Consider the following 21,415-nt stretch of genomic DNA (forward strand, 5'->3'; position numbering starts at 1 on the left):
GAATCACTGGACCTGCGGGAGCCGCACCAGCCCTCAGTGCCAACTGGAAGAATTAAACATTGGCATTTCCTGAGTGCCTCACAGAAGCTTCTCGCTTGTTTACTGCAAAGCTGAAAGGAGGGGTGGGAGTGAATTCTCCAGGTGCAACATCTGAGCTGAGTGGCAACCTCTACCTTTTGCAAGGTGCCCCTGAGGCCCTAGGCTGTAGGAGTGATTTCTTTCCATAGGGCATCCAATGCCCACTGTCTTGGACCCTGACCAGGATCTTAGGGGCAAGAAAGAAGAGGCAGCACTGAAACACTCGCTCCTTTCCGGTTAACATGGGCCATCTATCCCAGAAACACACGGACAAGTAGAGCCAGCCCACGCCCACTTGATCTGATGGTCATGTCACTGATGGTCCAAAGGTGCAGGATTTTCAAAGCGTTTTAAATCAGTTTCACCCACTGTCTCTCCTTGAGCTAGAAGGCCCATGCTAGCATCTGATAAGTGAGCTCATGTTTGATATTTAATCCAGCATTTATGCACAGAGAATGTGAAACAACACAAAACTGCCCACATGAATTAGGTTTCATCAACACACACCCCTCCCCCATTTGACCTATTGGAAGGGGGAGAAGAGCATGTGACTGGTTGAAGAAATACTACTTTCAAATCGCATGTTCTTGCTTCCAGGTCCCATGGGAGCTTGAACTAATGATAAAGCCAAGCTCTGCTGCTTTGAGCAGACGAGTGGATAAGAAACCCTTGCAAAAGCACAGTCGGATGAAAATGTTCCAGAATTTGATAGTGGTGATGGGTGCACAACTTTGTGAATAAATCAAAGATGGAGTTGTAGACTTTAAAAAGGGGGGTTTTTATGGTATTACTGTGAATGCTATCTCAATGTTTTGTTTTTTGAATAAATGCACACTCAGAACTAGGATTCCCCATGGGGGTTCGGGCCCTTCTTGGCTCTAAGCACCTGCTCTAGCAAAACACTTCTGCTGCTCTCAGGGGCAGAAGAGCCTGTCAGCTCCCCTGGCAGTACCAAGGTGGGGACGTGGAGTCAATTCCAGCTCTGCCAACTTCCAGCTGTGTGTCCTTGGGGACATAACCCTCTTCTACCTACCTCATAGCCTGGAGAAGTCTATGGACCATCTCACGTACAGCAGGAATGCAGGACGTGCCGACTGTTAGGGTCCACTTCTGCAGAAGCTTAAACCCTGGTGAATGCAGCCCACTGCTTCTCACCTCCTGAGATCACAGCACATCCTGGGGAAGGGGGCAGCAATTCAGGATCTTTAGAGGCTGACACCAGGCCTTGTCTAAGTTTTTCCCTTACTTAAAACCTTGAACCCTAATTTGTACCCACGCCTTGCACCCCACTCCTGTCTTTACCATTTCCTCACTGGCTTCTGGGCCCTTATACCCCCCACCCCATCAGATATTAAACTCAGTCCCTCAAGAGACACTAAACCATGTGCTCTCTCTACAGAAACAAATGTTCCAACCCCACCATCATACATTAAAATCTTACGACCCTTGGGTATGTCACTGATCTCTATTTCTATGCACTGTTTTAGTTATGGAAATTTTATCATACATTGCTTTGTGGTCATTTTCTTACATGAACTGTAGTTATATTTTCAAGTTGCAAAAAAGAAATCCCATTGATGGGAACTTCATTTAGTTTATAAATACTGCACAAATGTGAGGGCCACCTACTATTAGCCTTCCTCACAAACATAGGTTTTCCCATTTGGGGACGTGGCTTGTCTTTCCATTTACATTGATTCTAATGTCACACAGTCAAGTTGTAGACGTAGCTTGTTATTTCTAGGAATTACATGGGTTTTGTTGGGCTCTACTTCCTGTGTATTGTTAATGAGTAGGAAAACTATTGATTTTTATTAGTAGTTGGCTCCCCTGTGAAATTATTCTAAGTTTTTCAGTTGTTTCTCCTGGGTTCTACCCCAAAAGATTATCTGTACAGGCTTCTCTTTTCTAATGTTTCTAAGAGTTCTTGCTCCATTTTCTTACCTAGTTAAGCTTCCTGAATGATGCTGAAAAGTGGAGACAGAGGTCATCCTGTGTTGTGCCCCAATATAATGGGTATACCTCTAGGAACAAATTAGTTCTTTACATTTGCTTTCTAAATTTAGCTTACAAAAAACATTTGGTAATAGGAGATCTGTGCGTACTAAGACAAATTTAGAGGGTTTGCAAAATAGAACTTGCTCTTAGGAGTGACTGGCCTCCACTGTGACCCGCTGGCCAGAGCTTGTGATAATGCAGCCACTTGTAAACGCAGTCAAAGGCCAGAATATGGAAAGTTCCGATGTCCACTCCTGTACCCTTACTAGGGGCTTCGTCAGCAGAGCTGGGGAGACCTGCAAAGACTGGGTCCCCAGCTTTGGAAATAGCAACTCATAAGAAGCTGAATAATATTGAATGTCAACTATAATTAAATATATATATATATATATATATATATATATATATATTCACAGGATATGGAGTGCAGCATAGGGAATAGAGTCAATGGAATTGTACCAGCTATATACGATGTCAAAGGGGTAGTATATTGGGGGACAGGGTTATCACTTTGTGAGGGGTGTGAATGTCTATTACATTGTTTTGTACACCTGAAACTAAAAAAAAATAAAATAAAAAAGCTACCAGGAAGGTTCCAACATCCCCATTCCAGCCCTCCAATCCTGGCTGGTACTGTCTTCCCGGCTGTAGGCAAGCTGTGAGTTAGATACAGAAAAGCTGATCTGGGTTTCAGCTTACTGGAAAATAAGGATCGCCATTTCCATTATAATTTTAAATGCCAGATTGCTACGTGGAATGTTTTTGTAGATTACACTAAGGTTAACTGCATCTTAACTAGCTAGAAATCCCTCCCATCAGTGTTCTGAAAGCGCAGCAACGTCACTGGACTTAGAAGTTCATCATGTCCTAGAGCAGCTCATCACTTAAGCTTATTTCCACAGTTGGCTTCATTTAGAACTGACAACAGAGGGATTTTAATGAGTTTGACAGGGAAAGAACACCCACACAGGATTTTTGGTTTTCTTCCCACATGGGTTTTAAAAAACCTGGTTTGGTTTCAGCGCATTTCTTCATTGAGCCTACAGAAACAAACAAAACACTAGCACGCCATCAGACTCGTTAGTGAAAATGTATTTCACGTGAAACACAATGTACACATCATGCAAATGAGGCATCACCACAGTCACAATGGTATTGTGAGGTACAACAGATCACAACAAAACAGACCTTTAGCAAAATAAAGCTGAAAGAAAGATGGTGAGGCATTTTTTGGAAAGTCAGATTATGCTATCATTTCGTGTGCTTGTCATAAGAGATTTTCCCCGACAGTCATCACGATCAGTGGCACTGCATTAGTGTAGGCATATATTTTATTTAGTATATACACATACACAAACATACACAGTTTCCATAACTAATAAAGTCTTAAACTGTAGCTGGTTTTCAAAGCACATAAACAAGATGATTACTACTGAGACGTCTTTCCGAGCTCTCTACTGTACGAATCAAAAAAAAGTTTCAAAGAAGAAAAGATCATTTTAATCTGAAAGTCACATTTCACCACAAAATAACAAAATAAAAAAAACAACACCTTATTATATGGCATAAAATGCATGGAGTATACATTCTAGCGTCATTTGTCCCCCGTTCAGATGATTTTAAGTTCAAGTCTGTTAAAGTGACATACTTGGTCCAGTTCAGGGCCTCCTTGTTTAAGAGCATAAGATTTTCATTTGTGCCTGGTTTTACCAGAGTTGAGCAAATACAGGAGCAAACAAACAAATCCCCAAGATACAAGAGAAAAACAATAGCAACAACATGAAAACCAAACAACACCTGTGCATGAGACACACAATTCATTCAGTCCAAAAGCCACTGGATGGTTTGGAGTGACTACAGCTTGGAGATTTTAAGGTGCCACATGAAAAGTTTTTTGCTAGATTCAGCTGCCCGTGTCTATAAGAATATGCATAAGAAAACAGACATCACTTCACACTGTTTAATGGCTTCCTTACTCAACCAGGTTTATTGTTAGCCCCCCCAAGGAGTAGCCGGGCAACACATTTTGCAGGTGATTAAGCTTAATAATGAAAAACAGCTTCATAATAGTAACTGCCCAACAAAGAAACCCCAGGGGGGGGAACCCTCCAGAATTTCTTCTCCTTTTAAACACACATAAGGAGATATGCAGCCCAAGTTCAGTATATGTTTAAGGAGAGTCTGGGTAAATGTCTAGAATATTTACAGGAAACATCTAAATGTTCATGTGCTCCAACTTTGGGAATAAGAATGGTTACAAGATGAATTTCCAAGTAGGAAAGAAAGGCTGCGTTTGGGAGGATCACTATGATAATAGAGTAAGTAGTACAGGAAGCGCTTTATCAGCAGCAGAAGCTCATAAATAGAACTGTAACATGAAACTTTGCTAAAGCCCGACAAGGCTAACGGCCGCAAGGTCTCTAACCAAGGGTGGCCAGTGTTTGACATACTAACTAGGAATACATTTACGTTTGGATCTAACACTTTGGAATCCAGTGGTTAGGACAGCAGGAGCTTCCTCCGAGGGCCGGCAGCAGATCTGACCACCAGCAGCTTCAGGGATTCTCCAAACACCACCTGTGTCAATTCACAAACAAATCCTGGTGAGACGAATGAAGAGAGGAGTATTTTGCAATTTGTGGTACCTATTCTCTTTCTCTACAATGCTCACATACTATAGGACTTTTTGCCTTCTTGGTAATTATAATTTCCTTATCTCTCTCAACAGGAGTGCTACATACAGTCTTTTGTGTAGGCCTATTCTTTTAGGTGGGCCAAATTTTCTTAGTGTGAGACTGTCCTAAAACCTGCAGGCTGTTTCAAGTCCCAAGCTTTGTTTTCCAAATGTCAGTGTTGCTCCCAGCTGGGGTGACAACAAAACCCCTCGATACATTTCCAAATGGGCCCCCTCAGGCGTGGTACCACCTCTAGTTGAGAAGAATTTGAGAACTAGACTACATGACAAATGAAAATATACAAGCGGTGTGAATACAATTATTTAGCCAAGAAATTTTTTTTCTTTTTGGACAGGGATTTTGCACCCTCTTTTAGTTAGAGATGCAGAAAATAGATTCGAGGAGCCTAAGTTTTGTGTATTTCCTGGTCCTTACTGAATAGTGAGGTCAGCGAACTGAAGGTTTGAAGGTATGCTAACAACAAAAGACGCTTTATACCGAATATTAAGCCACATAACTGTCAGGGAACTAGACTGTTCAGGTGGTTTTTGGTTTTGAAGTGTCCAAGAAGGCAGCTGCTCTTCCAGACCAGGGATACGGTTTATTCTAAAAACTACCTGCCACGCATTCCCTCTCATGTGTGGAAGAACCACAGCTGCTTTCTCCAGAGCCAAGAGAAGCAAACTCTGAAACGCGCTGTCTGCAGCCAATGGCTGAAGGCGGCTAGAAATAAGGACATGCCACACACCAACCTGGGCCTTCTGGCCTCCCCAACCTACTTCCTCATTTGAGAAACAGACTGGACTACATCCTATCAGGCACTGAAGTTTTGTTATAGGAGTGGAACATCACAAAAAATAAAGTGACAGAGAATGCTGAGAATTTATAAAAATGTCTTTAAAAGGGTTTAAAGTGGGAGGAAAGTTGGCATTAAGTTATACAAAAATTTGATGATAAATACAAATTATGTTTTCGTCACTGAAAAACAAGCCCCAAACTGAAGGAAATCCAATGTGAGGCGTATGTAAGTAATTGCACACAAATGCAGTGTTTAGAACCCATAGATAAAACTTACTCAAATGAGAAGAGCTTCTAGAAGGTCTTAGGCAAGAAAAAAGGCCAAGGGTGGGGAACAAAAGATTCGAGGCACAAACTTCAGTTCTCCCCCACCCCCACAATCCCTCAGGTATGCTCCAAGAACAGATCAACAGACTAGGAAATCAACTTGGCCCAATACTTGTCAACGTGTGTGAATAATTCCAGATAGAATGTGGGGTGTCACTGAATAAAACTAGGGGAGAAATTCATTTTATTAACACCACCGCCTCGCACCATTATTAGAGCTTTCTCTCTGTGCCTCTAAATAAGGTGCTACTGGAGCCAGATCGTTAGTCAAACTTTTAGCGAGTGCTTTTCAACACACACACATCCCATCCACACACCCCAAAGAGCAGAGGCGGGCTTGGCGGGTGTTGCACTGAAGGCTCCCATAGGAAGGATTCACTTTAAATCCACCTCCATTCTTGTGTGTGCTGCAGCATATACCATATATTCATATTCATGTTTGCATTTTTCAAATAAAACTGACCATCCAGGAGGCTGAGTGATGTTTATCTTATCTTCACAACCCCGTTGGAGAGTTATGGATTTAGACTATCATCAAAAGACTGTACCTTTCATTAAAGAGATGTTGTATTTGTCAACAGAAGGTGTTCAGGGCATTTTCTTGGCTGGGACTGTTAAATCCTTCGATCAGGTTTTTGTTACAGTCATCCAGGCTGAGATTTTCACTGGATCTCTTGGGGAACATGGGGGGGCCGGTGAAATCTAAGAGATCTTGCAGAGCTCGGGCATTACCAGTTCCATTTTGGTCCAGAGACACCCCAGGAATCATTTCACTCACTGGTGAAAATTCTGGGATGGAGATAAGCTCTTCTTTTGAAACAGGACTGGGGGTATGGGGAGAGAAAGGAAGAAGGAGAGGGAGAGACAGACAGACAGATAGATAGAGCTATTAATTCTAATACTTTGTTATACTACTCTTCATTTCTAAAGATGGATTTAGAACCAGAGCTTGTGTATAACACAGCTGTGAAAAATACAAGGTAGTTCAAATCTGAGACGCTGACAGACACAAGGACCCGGGGATGAGAACAAGGGAAGTGGACTGAGCAGAGCTGTGGAGGCCAAGTTCACAGGAAGAAAGAAAATAAGAACCACAGGCACCAGCACTCTACTGTAGAGAAGGCAAAAACATCCAAAACCTTCAAAATGGGAACCCAGACAGAACGCAAATGCTACAAGTTAAAAGCGAGCTGAGGAAGGGCCCTAACTAGCACTGGGGCTCTGGGTGCGGCCTCTCTCTAGGGCCTTGGGTGAGCTGCTTTGCCTTCCCCTGCCTCAGGTTCCTCTGCTGTAAAATGGGACGAATAGCCATTTCTCCCTACCAGAGCTCGTGTGAGCATCGTGTGCTCGTGCTGGGGGAGGGTTCATTCGGAGGGTTGGGGCCACAGTTCACAAGGAGCCCACCATCCCCCTAAGTCACCTGCACACTGAATCTCTCTCACTGCTCCCTCTCTAAAGCGAGGCTTCCCATCCCCCCGCTGACTTATACAGCTCCGGCCCAGCAGGCCTGGTTCTGTCTCTCTTCTCCCTAGAGACGGAAGGAGTTTCATGGCTGTGTCAACCACAAGCCTAGCTCAGGTGAGTGGTGGCCTGCAATTTGAGGGCCTGTTACCTGCAGTCTCTCTTAACAGCCAGAGTAAGGCTGCTGCCAGGTTCGTCTGTTCTTTTGTTCCTTGATAAGCTCTTAGAGAAGAATCTAGAAAAACCCGCTGAACTGCAGAAGCTCCAGAAGCTCTGAGGAGCCGTCTCCCTCACACTGAGCAGCAGCTGACACCACTTCTGGCGGCTGGAGCCTGGGCACACTGCCTCATTGGCAGAAACATCTGCCCCACCTCCATTCCCTGGATTTAAACAGCTAGCAAGACCTTGGGGAGGAGAGAATGTCACAAGCTTGGGCGCAGCCCCCAGGAATCCCTTCCCTTCAAATGCAGAGGTGGCCACAGGGAGAACTCGGTGCACACACAAATCCCCTTCGCTTTCCTGAACCTGGGCAGGTGCCATGTCTTATCCCCACCCCTCACAGACATAAAGAATAAGCACAGCTGGCTCAGCATAAGAGTGGGGGGAAGAAGGTTGTGTTAACCTTGAAGATGCCACCGCTGTTTTCCCCTGGGGGCAGAGTGGCACCAGTTAGGGGAAGCCTGCCATGATGGTGGCCGGTGGTGGCAGGGGAGCTGGAGGTAAGGGCTGAGGAGGCCCTGCCGTCACTCTGAGCAGGACTTGCCCTACTGGGGACGGGGTTGCTGGACCCTGGGTTTTCACATATCTGGCTCAAGGCCAGGGTGCACATGCTGGGATATTTACCATGAGTCTGCCCTGGGAAAGACCCTCCTCCCCATGCCCCGCCCCCCAGACTAAGCTGAGAAGTCACCCAAGGAGAGCAGAGTAAGCTCTCCAGGGTGGAGCTCTGGCAGAGCTTTTGCACAACAGTCGGTCCCTCCTGACTCCGAGAGCCGCCCCCCCACTCTAGAGGCGCTGCGCAGGGCTCTCAGTTCCAGTGCCTCTGCCCCAACCCCTCGTGAACAGAGTTCTCCTTTCATCTGGGATGAATCTGCCACGTGATGTCATCCACAAACATACCAGTGTATGAATTCCTTACGTTTTTAGAATCCGAGAGCAAATTAGTTCCTTTAACAAGTCTCTAATGACAAGTTTACTTGAACATGAGACACTGGACAAAGTGGGCCCTGGGGTGCCTGACCCAGATCTCCTGTACCTGCCGGCGCCCCCATCCCCCCCAGCTGCAGAGTTGGCAGCTAAGGACTCAGTGTTGCCGCCCTTTTTCTTGACAAGTGCCCCACGCTCAGACAGTACACCTGCATCCATCCACCCTGAGTGGCCCACAGCCAACGGCTGACAGATAAGGTGGCACGAAGGCTGCCCATCTCTGGTGGATTCATCCTCCAAAGGTCCCCTGGGACCAGCGGAGGCAGCATCCTTGCCTAGTGCCTTCCCCGTCCCGGACTGCTCCCTCCACTTTCTCCTGAGAACTGTCTCTGATAAACCCCAGGCCCTAGGCCCCCTGCCTCAGGCTCTGCTTCTAAGGAGCCTGACCCAAGACACTAATGTGCCACTGAGAGCTTTCCTGAACGGCACCCGCACCTACTGCAGTGATCTGGGTGCGTAAAGCACAAAGAGATGAACTACGAGGCAGTGGGGGTGTTTGGGGGAGAGAGATGAACCGCAAATGCAAAAGAAACTGACTGACCTCACATCCATAGACTGAACTTCTTCAGTTGAGTCATCCAGACTGTTTGATTTCCCATCAAGAGCTTCCAGATGAACAAGTCCCCCAACTGGTTTAAGCCCATTGGAGAAAACGTCTCGGGGGAAAGTTTCTGGGGCAGCCCGCCCCACGCCGTTAACTTCCTGGCAGGTGCTCAATCCATTGATTTCTGATGGAGAACACAAACTTATCCTGTTAATCACAAAATACCCCAAACAATGGAGCAACAGAGGAAATATATATCGAGGCCATTAATTTAATCCTCTGTTTTTACCAACAATGCAACATCTTTTGCAAAAAGAACCCCAGGTAATCATCTGCACGCAGTGGAAGAGAAGACGAATGATATCGCCAGTGTCTGTGCAGGGCTCATCACCCACCCAGGAGGCCTACTGTCATACACTGTACAGGTCCTCAGGCTCTGGGAGCAGGTTCTTGAGCCACAAGGCGAAGGAGAAATGTGAAGAGTAACTCTGAGATGGGCACACCTTTTCTGACTTTGGCTGCTATGAAATATTCTAACCTTGGAGTTTCGAGTGCACACGCTAGAAAAGAGATGGACTGCCCAGGAGTGTGGAAGACGGGAGAAGCCGCCATAGAACAGCCGTCAGTTGTTAACAGAACCTGCCCAGCAGTCAAGCTGCCTGGCAAGCCGCAGGGGCCAGCAGACAGGCAGCTCCAGTGCTGGGATGATGAGAGTAACCGAGCAACTCAGTGGTCCCCAAATAGGCCTGACAGACCTGCGCTGGAGACGGAGACTCCACTAGGGAAGGGAAACTGTGCAGGCCCCTTCCAGCAATCACACTGTGAGGACCCACGGGCGCTTGCTTGTCCCCTGCAGGAAGTGCCTCGAGCTCTCAGGCGCCGAAAGAAGAATCTAAGGACTAGAGCACAACTCACCTATTTTGTCTGGGACAACTGGCTTTGTCTTATTTTCCACACGCACAGCAGGCTGAAGCTCCACTTTCAGGTCTTCTTTCTGAAAACAAATCGAAGGGAGACTGACTTTACACAGAAAGACAAATGCTTTTGAAAGCATCAGAGGGTTTCTGGAACCATGCTGGGCCATCTGCCAGCTCCAGGATAATTCTTTGAGTCTTCTGAGCTTATTACAAATAAGCTGTGTTTCCCTTGGTAATAGGTCACCATTCTCTTTTTTATTCATGGACTACTATGTCTCCCCTCGCCCCCCACCCCCGTTTCTCTGAGGAAATTTTTAAGTGACTCCATCTCTGAAACGCCTCTCTCTTCAGGCACCTACAGCCTCTTTACTCTAGCCAGGAAGAAAGCAGGAAGAGTCCATTTTGTCTGGCTAATGCTCTCCAAGACCTAGCAAAATGGATTCTGCTACTCTTTTCTACTCAGTACACGAACTATTAAAATGGTACTCTCTGAATGCCTACCTTCACTTCTGGAGACACGTCACTCTTCCTTGTTCTCTTCATGATTTCATCTATTCTCTGGAAACCAAAAAAAGCCAGGTAAGAGGACTACATGACCAAAAACATATAAAAGTAGCTAAGTCTACATGCAATTTCACATTTCTCAGAAAATGCAAAGTTTTCCATTGGTTTTGTAGAGGTACCCCTCTGCCCTATGAACAAGGTCAAATGCTTGAGAAGTGAACTAGTATCTCAAGTCAACATTGGATTTATATCGCATCTCTCTCCTCCCGCTCCTTAGGTTCTGACGGGAGCCGTCTGCGCCTCAGTATCTGACATGGCCAAGCGCACTGCCACTGTGACAAATTCTGAAGCTCTGACTGAGACACAGATACTGTTTTATATCTTAAAAAATTTAAATTCCCCTTCTGATAGGTATATCACAATAATTATATTTTATACACTAAAGGCAATTTTAGTCACACTACTAGTCTCTTAGTAAAGGTCAAAGTACATACCCTGTAAATCTTAAGATCCTGCTTAGACAATAGTTTTTAGAATAATTGTTGGGTGGTCATGGTAACCATCCTTTAGGGCATTATGTAGAGGCTCAGGCCTGGTAGGTCGGTAGGTCGCAGTCATTGTAGGTGGAGGGATTTGGGCGTAGTTGGGATAAGTTAGTCTTTAGCATAGAAAAGGTCTAGCTGTACCCTGGAGCATAAGAATTATGAGGAAGTAAAACCCTGATACTAATGGAACAATGGTTAAACTGCCCGGTATAAAAAGGGGCATGCTGTAAAATAAAGTGTGACACTTCTTCTTGAAAAAGCAGCACTCCTGTATCTCCGTGCCCAACTCCGCCTCCACCTGAGGGAACCCCTGGACCTGCGGGAGCTCCCGCAAGGTTATGTAAAAATCAACAAATCACCACCTGCCATTCAAGAGGACCACCCTACAGAAAGCAAGGCTGAGGTACAAGTCAGGATGGGGGGGCGGGGAGGAACCACAGATTGGCCTCCCAGCTCCCAGGCCTACAGCAACACAAAGCCCAGGCTGGAACTAGGACACAAGAAGGATGGACCTTTATAATCAGCCTCCTGAAACCCAACTCTATCCATAAGTGCATTCAATGTAAATGGACTACACATTCCAATATAAAGACAAACACTTATCAAACTGGATGAAAATAACAAGTCCTGACTATATGCTGGTTACAAGACTTATGCTTATAAGGACACACATAGGTTCAAAGTCAAAGGATGTAAAAAGATTTACTGTGCAGATGCTAATCCTTAAAAAGCTAACAAAGAGGACTGTAAGACAAGTATTAGTAGAGATAAAGAAGGATATTTCATAATGATAAAGGTGTCAATTCAACAGGAAAATTTCACAATTTGAAATATATATTCACCTAACAGCAGAGCTTCAAAACCTAAAACAAAAGTTGATAGAACTGGAAGGAGAAATGGACAAATCCATAATCACAAATGGAGCTTTTAACACTGCTCTCAGTAACTGATAGAGCAAAATGACAAAACTAATTAAGATATAGAAGATACGAGCAGCCCTATCAGTGAACTTGACCTATTTGACAATTCTAAGATCACTCTACCCGACAACTGCAAAAATGAGCTGGACTTACTTGCTGTTCCGGCCTCACCCTAAGCCCCACTAATCCCTTGGCCCTTACCTTCTTCCTCTCCAGTCGCTCCTGCTCAATCTGCAGCATGATCTGTTCTCTTTCTAGACGCATCTGTTTAGCTGCCTCCTGGGCCTTTGCGTCGGCTGCTTCCTTCTGATAGAAACAGGTAAACCAAGGCTTTACTAAACTAGGAAAACACTGGAGTAATTCCCTGAGGTTTGTACATGTGCCCGCACCTCCTCATCTACCCCAAAGAGGGTGCCGCCACGATATTCAATGTGGATTTACACAGCCAGCTCTACCACGCAGCAGACATGGCTGGGCCTCACTCATGCCCTCAGTCCCCACGCAAATAACCTGCATACAGTTCCCATCCATGGCCAGGATCTCCGGCCATGAAGAATATGTGTGGTCAGGAGTTTCAGGAAGCTAATTCCCCAAGGACTGACCTTCAACCATGAGAGGCAGGAGTTGGTAGATAAATAACTGTTTCCTCAGCCCTCAGAGGGACAATTCTAAGGCATGTTGCACTGTCTCTTAGTCCCAAAGGGTGAGAGCTCCAGTTGCTCACAGTAACCCACTCATCCATGTGCTTACATTGGCTTCCCTCTAGGTCCCCTACCAGCTTCCAGGGATCTTCTCCCAAATAAACTACCGGCACCCAAATTCTCATCCAGGGTCTAGCTTTGGGGGAGCCCGAACTCACATATAGCGAACATTACCAACTTCACTTTTACTGCCCAAAGTGACTCATATTTAATAACCAGCCCAGTTAAACACTTCAAGTGAATATTACGGGTTATTCAAATTTAACTAATTTTACTTAGTATTAACTAAGGCCCTTAAGGAAAGGCTATATGAAAACTCATACAGTACCTGCTTTTCAATCATGGCTTTTTCTTGCTTTTCTTTTTCTTGTTTTTCTTTTTCTTGCTCTTCTTTCAACAACAGCTCTTCCTTGGCCTTCCTCTTGGCCTCCTCTTCCTCCCGTCTTTTCTCTTCCTCTTCCTGCCGCTTCTTTTCCTCTTCCTGCCGCTTCTTTTCCTCTTCCTGTTTACGGGCTTCCTCTTCTAGGCGAAGTCTTTCCTCCTCCGCCTTTCTCTTCAATTCCTCTCTCTCCAGCCTTTTGAGAACATAACTGTTGTTAGAAGACAATGACGTGCTCAAAAACCAAAGTGCCAAAGAACGGTGTGCTGACAGTAGAGCATAATGTGCGACAGAGTCACAGACACGTGCACTTGAATTAGTATCCGCTTAAGAAAATGACTCATCCTTCCCGGAAAGCCACTCCAGTCCATATATTTACGGAAAAGGAAAAAAAAAAAATATATATATATATATATATGTTGGGTTGTCGGAAAAGTCGTGATGTATTCTTTTCTGTTTTTCATTGCACAAATGCGTCATGACTTTTCCAATAACACCATATATATATATATATAAAACCAGTCAGCAACTTAAGAGCAGTGACTGTGAGATCAAAATTTCACTTTGGGTTCTAACTGGTATATGAATTCTGAAGCAGCAAATGGAAGAAAATGCTCAAAAGAAACGACATTTAATACAGAAATTAAAATATCTATTTCCATTTATTTTGGCAATCTTTAAAAATCTATTTTAGCTTTTATTCTTTGCTATATAAAAACTAAGTGGCATTTAGACATTTTTCATCCACAGATGAATGGATGGTGATGTGATAATGAACTCTAAGCAGTGAGGGAAAATTCTGCAACGTCGAAGCGCCTGTTTTTACATTTCTAACGCTCTTCTTGCTCACACACGTTTCACTTTCCTCATCTATAAAAAAACGTGAGAAATCATATTCATCTTGCAATGTGTTACTGACTGGCAATGTGACATATGGGCAAGACCAAGACTGCGTTCTGACTGTGCCACTCACTGTGTGACCCTTCCTTGGAAAGTCACTCAACATTTGTGATGCCCATTTAAAAAATGGTAATAGCTGTATTATTACTGGCCCCACAACATCACTGTGAGGATTAAATGAGATAATAATGCATGGGGAGCACTTAGGACAATGCCCGGCTCTAGGCAGATTCCCCAATGCTAGTTTGTCTTATCATTCCAAGTGAATCCCCCCTCCAACTCCCAATGTCCTTGTAAGAGAATCTATCAATCTGTACGTTTTTCAGAAATTACCTTTATTTGGAAGCATGTGCCACTGACTTACTGGGTACTTTATACTGTTACAAGAGGACCAAAACTTACAAAGAACATTCTTCCATCCTAATGGTTGGCTTCAGGAATCATGGAGACAATTAACCTACATGTCACCAAAGAAATATTTTAAAAGGTAAAGAAATATTTAAAGACATTAGTCTAAGACTAACAGTATGTGATAACATATTCTACATTAGCAGGGGCTGCAGTGCCCCCAAAATGGCTGGAAAATCTGAAATTATTACCATATATTCTGGAGATCTCTAGAGAAGAGCATTATGGGGCCTAATCAGAAAGCAAGTCCAGTCCTTAGAGTCCTCAATGACAGACTAAGTACACCCAATACAGGATCATTACACATGGCCATGTGGAGAGCAAGATTTATCCAGAGGTTAATCAGAGCACTGTTTCAGTTCTCATCGCTTTTAAGGAGCCCAGTGTGACTTGTCCCAGAGAAGTTAACAGAAAAAGGATACGTTGTGTGTGATTTAATGCCCAAACTGCTTCACCTTTATCTTCATCTTCAGGATCTGAAACGCCACTGTTGTTCCTGTTTTACCATGAGGACTTTGGGGATGCCCCATGCACACACACACACACACACACACACACACACACACACACACGAAGTAAGAACACATCCTCTTGGTCCCTAAGTCTCCATAATCACCTACAGCAGAAATTCCTCCCCCCAGACCCATTAGCCCATTAGCCCCTGCCTGTCACTCCGGATACAGACAAAATTCCATCCATTAACCACACTCTGCTTCCCCCAGAGTAGGTCAAAACTGGCTTCGCCTGTGTGAAGCCGAGTCCCTCAATATCCTCTCCAAGGATGAACATTCTTTCTCTCCCTGCTTAAAGAGCCAGAGAGAACATGGACTCAGGCATTCCCCATAGCCCCTCTGCTACCAGCTGCTCCCACCCCAGTGCCTTGCCACCGTTACCCAGTTCCCTCCCGAGTTCACCAGATCTGTGTGCACTGCGTTCCTACCACTATCCATCTTTCTTCCATCATTTCACCTTTCCACAAGTTTCTTTCCACAGCCTGTTTTTTACTGTTTTTCATTGCAAAAATGCATCATAACTTTTCCAATAACTCAATGTGTGTGTGTGTGTGTGTGTGTGTGTGTGTGTGTGTGTGTATATGTATGTATATATATATAAAACAACTCTCATAACAATATATATAAAAACAACTCTCGGGCCCGCTGAGTGGCTCAGTTGGTTAAGAGCTCGCTCAAGAGTTTGAGCTCTGAGCAACAGCGGTTCGAGTCCTGGCCTGAGCTGAGCAGCCACTGAGCTGCCAAGAGGTGGCAGGATGGCTCAGCTAAAACAAAAAAACAAAAACAAAAAAACACAGCTACCAAAAAAAAATAAAATAAAAAAAATAAAAACAACTCTCCTCTGCCTTCCAGTCACAGCCTCTGGACGTCTGGCTGACGTTCAGGGCCTCCACCCTCTCTCCCCTCTTCTAAACTGGCTTGTATCTCCACCATCTCCACAATTTTCCTTCAAAACCTGGGTTCCTCTCCTAAACGCCAAGACCAACAGCCTGTCCTCAGCCTTGACATGTCTTGCAGACTTAGACAGCATCAAATGTCCCTCCTGTGAGGACCTCTCCCCAGCCCAGTGCCCATGAGGCTGTGTCACCCCGGCTTTTCCTTCCTGCCTCGGCTGTCACCACACCTGCCACCCCACATTGGATAGGCCCACCTGCCCCAGCTCTCACCCCAGGCCTGACACCTGGAGGCAGGTTGAGGACCTCTGCCTGCAGTGCCAGGTCTGGGCTAACTCCTGTGTGGCCACCAGGCTTCAGCCTGGCTACGTGACCTTGCTGGTGGGGGCTGCTTAACTGGAATGTCTGTCTATGTGGGCCCCTAGCAGCTATTTTAGCTTCCTAACGTGACTTAACATGCCCCATTTGGGAATCACAGTAAAATCTCTGGCTTGCTAGTTTCTGCCAGTGCCTTCCCCAGGGTGGACCTGGGCTCTAGGCTTCCTTGTTCTGATTCCAAGAATCCTGCTCGGTGTGCTTCTAAGAGAGCCCTGGTATCACTGCTAGTGGGGACTGGACCAGCTTTTGCTCTTCTTCCGAGGCCCAGCAGTCTGGACTCTTGTCAGCCCTTCTGTTCTGAACAGTCTCATCCCTGACGGTGCTTCCCTCACCAGTCTGTGACAATAACCAGCTTTCCACGGTTTAACTCAAATATCTTAATTTTTCTCCATATTGTCTTATCTGGCACACTTCTGTGGCTTCAATTACTGACTCTAAGCACAAAACAGATGTGAGAATGATCTTATTCCAAGGGGTATCTGCTGTGTTCCACCCCCAGGTTGTCTGGTACTTTCTCACCTCCCCGATGGTGCTACACAAAGCTTTACATTCTGGCAAGAGAGAGGAAAACTGGTTTGTGGTCAAGGGTACTGCTCTCATTTTCACCTAAGCCCCAGGAGTCAACCCCATCAATCACCTGGACATTTTGCAGGCACCTTAAACTTAGTTTATCTAAAATCAAATGGATAGTTTTTCTCCTCTAAAACGAATCCCTTCTGTCCTTCCTTTACTGTTTGTTGGGTATACCCTTCTCCTAAGGCCTCAGAATCAAACATTAGCATCAATTTGGAATCGGCCGGCTTCTGTTGGGCTGTGCAAGGCTGCAGACCAGAGCGGGACCACCAGCTGAGGGGAGCTCACCGTCCCTTTTTCCAGGTCTACCTTCACCACACTGCGTTAGCCCTTGCCTTCTCTTAGCCCATGACTGCAATGATGTCTTAGTTGGGTCTCTTCCTCCCTCTCTGCTTTCCTCGTATATTTACTGAGTGCCAGTACCTGTGAAGCAAAGACTGTATGTCAGCCTTTCAAGGTGCTTATTAGGGAGAAGAGGGCCTATGAGCAGACGAGGCTGTGTTAGTCAGCTGAACAGCTGGGCTCAGCAAGGGGGACGAGTGGGAGACATCAGTTCTCTCCCAGGTGCAGGGAGAAAGGCTGCAGACAGGGAGCTAGGCTTGACCTGAGCCTGGAGAAAAGAAGATGTGTGTGGCAAGAAGCATGAGCATACGTGGGGCAGAGTAAAAGCGGAGGCGTGGAATTGCATGATGGGGGCATGTCAGGGAGCCCTGCATGCTGGTGCCAGGGTGCTGGAGGTGGAAGGGAGGGTGGTGGCCAGGTTAATGGCTGGCTCTGGAGGCCTGTTGATGGGTTCGTATGGATCTTGTGGGCAGGGGAGTCGCTAGCTTCTTAAAGAATGGGAGCATGACAATGACACTTATGTGTGAGTAGTCACTGGGGACACAGTATGGACAGTGGACAAGCTCTGGGAGACCTAGAGCAGGGATTTCAGCTGGGGTGCCACAGACACAATCCAGGTGACAGACAACAGGGACTGGAGCTCACAGGGGAGGAGGGGCTGGAGGGGAAGGGAAAGGAGAGAGATGCTGAAGAGGCATCCCGGACGGGCCTGACAACTGGTGGGAGACCGAGGAGGACGGCAGGGAAGAGCTGAGAGCTGCCTCTGGCACTTCTGATTTGGGTGCTTGGAGAGCTGGGGGCACAGAACCTGTGAAGGGAAAAGGAAGTCTGGGAGGAGGATAAGAAGGTCTGCTCTGGAAATGCACAATTTGAAGAGCACGTAGGACACACTCAAATGAAAGCATACGGCGGTTGCAAACACAGCCTCTAAGCTCCAGACCAGCGCTATCCAAAAGAACTTTCTATGGTGAGGGAAATGTTCTAGAGATTTGTGCTGTCCATTTTGGTAGCTACGAGCCATGTAGCTGTTGTGCACTTGAAATGTGGCTAGTACAGCTGAGGAACTAAAGTCTCCTTAATTTTAGTGAATTTACATTTCTGCAGCCACGTGGGACTAGAGGCCATGGTCCTAGACAGTAAGAAACCAGGCCATAGGCACAGATTCGGGAGTCCCCAACACACGTAATTTAGTGCCTCCCTTGTACCAACCAGGAAGTACTGAAGGTTTACAAAGTAAGATGACATGAGCTTCAGAGACAGAAGCAAAGGGGAAGTGAGAGCAGAGTTGGTTTAGGACACCAAATGCTCAATATGAAAGCAGGGTGTGCAGTGCGAGCCCCGAATCCTTTCAAACCAGCAGCAGTATGAGGGCCCTGGCAGAGCAGGAGAGAGCACCACTGTTCGGGAGGGCCTGTCAGGTAAAGATGGCTGAGGACTGAGGCCCAGGAGACATGTGAGGGGAAGTGGGGTGGACAGAGAAGACCAAGAAGGGGAGGCCCAATGACACGGGCAAGCTAGACAAGGGGAAAGCCAACAGGGACACAGGGAAGAGTCTGGCAGTTAGGAGGAATGGCGAGTGGGAGGTACCAAGACTGAACGCAGCTGAGGAAACAGACAGGAAGTACAATCATTTCAGGAGCTGGGCTGTGAAGAAAATGTGAGAGAGGGTGGTCGCTGGAAGGTAAAGAACCTCACCTTCCTCAGCACACAGCTATGATCATGTGACTCCCCTGGCTCAGGGCCTGCAATTACCAAGGCATGTAGTCTGAGGTCCTGCGATTCATCTTCATCTCCCATGACCTCCCTTCACGCCTCCCGTGGCCCACCCACACCAGCCTAGGCACACCACTCAACAAAAACATCCGCCTGCCGCTGTTGACCAAAAGGCTGGATTGGAGGTATGAAAATCAACAGAGGAGTCCAGAAGTTGAAGAAAGAACCAGCCAGACCTGCCACCCTTCACCTTTTAAGAAACAAATCAGCAAACCTGTAATCAGAGACCACAGAGGACTTGCCAAGGTCACTTCAGGATCATGAATACATTATCATGTATTTCTCTCAATTCAGTGCCGGGCTTCAAGTGCTGCAGCATGGCCTGCTTCCTATAATGTCAATTCTCTCAATAGTATTGGATTGCACTCTGTGATTATCCTAAAAGCTCCCTTTATCAGTTTAGAGATAAAATCTACCTTGTCCTTCAACATGCATTCCTCTCTGAATTCAAAGATCAGCAAAGGCAGGCTGTGTGTATTTGACCGAGTGCCTGGTATGAACAAAGCAGTGGTTCTCAGACTCGGGCGAGCTGCTGAGCAGGACAGGGCCCAGGCCTGTGTTTTCACTGCATTCCCGGGATGACTCGGACACCTTCCAAAGTTTAGGGACCAGCGCCAAGACGTCTTGTCGTGCTCCAGGATGGGAGTCCCTGTGTCTCACATCCCACAGGCTATAAGGTCGGCTTCCACCCCATCCAAGGGCCTCTGCTCGACCCTCGTCTCCTCACTTGAGGGTATGAATTAGGATAACTGTGGGGCGGGGGCGGGGAAACACAATTAGAGAAGCAGAATCAAAACCTCTACACCCTGTCTTTTCAGGGAGAACCTCATTCTATAAACAAAGCTCAAACTCCCTGGATGGCTCTATGAGGCCTGGCTAGTCCTAGAGTCCAAGAGGGACATGGGATGCTGCTGGTAACATTCAGACCCAGGAGCTACGAGTTTCCAGGTCCTCTGAAAAGAGCAAAGTTCCACTGCCGTTACTGACATCTACTATAAGATGCCGTCTTCTGAGCAGCTGCCATGCACACCTACGCTTCTGCCGAGGTGTTATCAATTTCAAAGCTCTGGTAAGAAAGGTGAGTTGCTCTTTCCACCACAGCCTTTTCCGCGAGATCGCGGCAAAACTCTGAGCACCCCCATACCGGTCTTGTTGCTCCTTCTCCAGCCGCTCCTGCTCCTCCTGCTCCTTCAGCAGCCGGACCAGTCGTCTCTTCTCAGCCAGGATCTTTGCAGCCTCTCCTGCATCGGTGGTGCCTGCTGTGGGCTTCCCTGAAGCTGCATCACAGGAAAAGATGAAAGCAAATGAGACAGTGATCGCACTCACATGGCAGCTGCCACTTGGAAATGAAACACCCAACCCGGTGGGGGACAGGAAATGCTGCAGGACTTCCCCTTTCTCCCCCAAACATGAGACTCCCACCCCCGTGGGTTGGGTCAGAGGGCGAACTGGCCCGGGGAAGCCAAGGCTGGGGCAGTGTCACAAAGAGGGCCTACCTCCACCGCTCTCGGCCTTCCCTCCCGCGGCCGCTGGCTTCTCTGTGACGTGCTTGTCCACCACGTGCTTCTCTGGGGCATCCTCCGCGAGTGGGCCGGTGGCCCGTTGAGCCAGGGCCCCTTCCCTTTCCTTGTTGCTCTTTTCTTTCTCTGCTTTCTTCTTGGGCGTTTCCTGGCTAGGCAAGGAAGGTAAGCGGTACTTCACGGGAGACCCCAGGTATGGCGGCTTCGCATTCTTTGGAGACTGAGGATATGCCTTTGAAGTTGTCCTGGAAACCAAAAACAGGCCAGGAGGTAATCCACTGGGCCTGACCACAGCATTCTCTGTTCCTAAGACACCTGGTTCCAAAAATTTGAACGATTTCATCCGTCAAGAGGAACACATGGTAAGGCTTAGCACACACTCAGAAGTACTATCACCCTAACAGGAACATATGGTAGCTCTAAGATGGCCTTGTGGAAGGGACAATATTTTAGGGAGCCCAGGTGGTGACACCATGTCCTAATTTCACTTAAGTTTGATGACAACGTAAGGATGGAGTGTTAAGCCTTTTCCCACCTTCTTTTTTTAGATGAACACCAGAGCTGGATCTGACTTCAGCATATGGCAATGGATAAGCTGGCTCCTTTGCTCTACTGTAGCAAAATGCACGTAACATAAAATTTACCATCTTAACCATCTTTAAGTGTACAGGTCAATGACATTAAGTACATTCACATTGCGGTGCAACCATCACCACCATCCATCCACAGAACTCTGTGCCCATTAAACACTAGCTCCCTGTTCCTCCCTCCCCAGCCCCTGGCAACCTCCCTTCTACTTTCTGTCTCCAGGAATCTGGCTATTCCAGGTACCTCATAGAAGTGGAACCATACAGGATTTGTCCTTTTGTGTCTGGCTTATTTCTCTGAGCACATTTTAGTAAAAAAAAAAAAAATTCACCTTTACTGAGATAGAACTGACTTCTAGTTCCTTTTTTTAAAAAGATTTTTATTGGGGAATTGGGGGGATGGGAACAATGCTGGGGAATTGGGGGAAGGGGAACAGACAAGTTGCTGTCCTTTTGTTCTTCAGTCTAGTTGTGGA

At 46.4% G+C, this 21,415-nt stretch overlaps 1 protein-coding gene across 9 annotated transcripts in view; it reads right to left on the reverse strand.

The window, feature by feature from the left end:
* Nucleotides 1–3,150: 3,150 nt before the first annotated feature.
* MAP7D2 (MAP7 domain containing 2) overlaps nucleotides 3,151–21,415 on the reverse strand; it is a 111,821-nt gene continuing 93,556 nt past the window's right edge. For 8 of the 9 annotated variants that reach the window (XM_019667214.1, XM_019667203.1, XM_019667243.1 and 5 more), the window contains 9 exons: nucleotides 20,329–20,597; nucleotides 19,977–20,109; nucleotides 13,003–13,249; nucleotides 12,175–12,279; nucleotides 10,506–10,562; nucleotides 10,003–10,081; nucleotides 9,085–9,271; nucleotides 6,425–6,700; nucleotides 3,151–4,653 (listed from right to left, as the gene is read on the reverse strand). In XM_019667214.1, the coding sequence (XP_019522759.1) occupies nucleotides 6,451–6,700; nucleotides 9,085–9,271; nucleotides 10,003–10,081; nucleotides 10,506–10,562; nucleotides 12,175–12,279; nucleotides 13,003–13,249; nucleotides 19,977–20,109; nucleotides 20,329–20,597 (1,327 nt within the window). In that variant the 3' untranslated portion in view covers nucleotides 3,151–4,653; nucleotides 6,425–6,450. The remainder of the gene's footprint in view (nucleotides 4,654–6,424; nucleotides 6,701–9,084; nucleotides 9,272–10,002; nucleotides 10,082–10,505; nucleotides 10,563–12,174; nucleotides 12,280–13,002; nucleotides 13,250–19,976; nucleotides 20,110–20,328; nucleotides 20,598–21,415) is intronic. The other variant, XM_019667249.1, reaches the window with a different exon arrangement.

Source organism: Hipposideros armiger, unplaced genomic scaffold (assembly GCF_001890085.2).
Source record: "Hipposideros armiger isolate ML-2016 unplaced genomic scaffold, ASM189008v1 scaffold_13, whole genome shotgun sequence".
In the NCBI taxonomy this organism is placed as follows: Eukaryota; Metazoa; Chordata; class Mammalia; order Chiroptera; family Hipposideridae; genus Hipposideros; species Hipposideros armiger.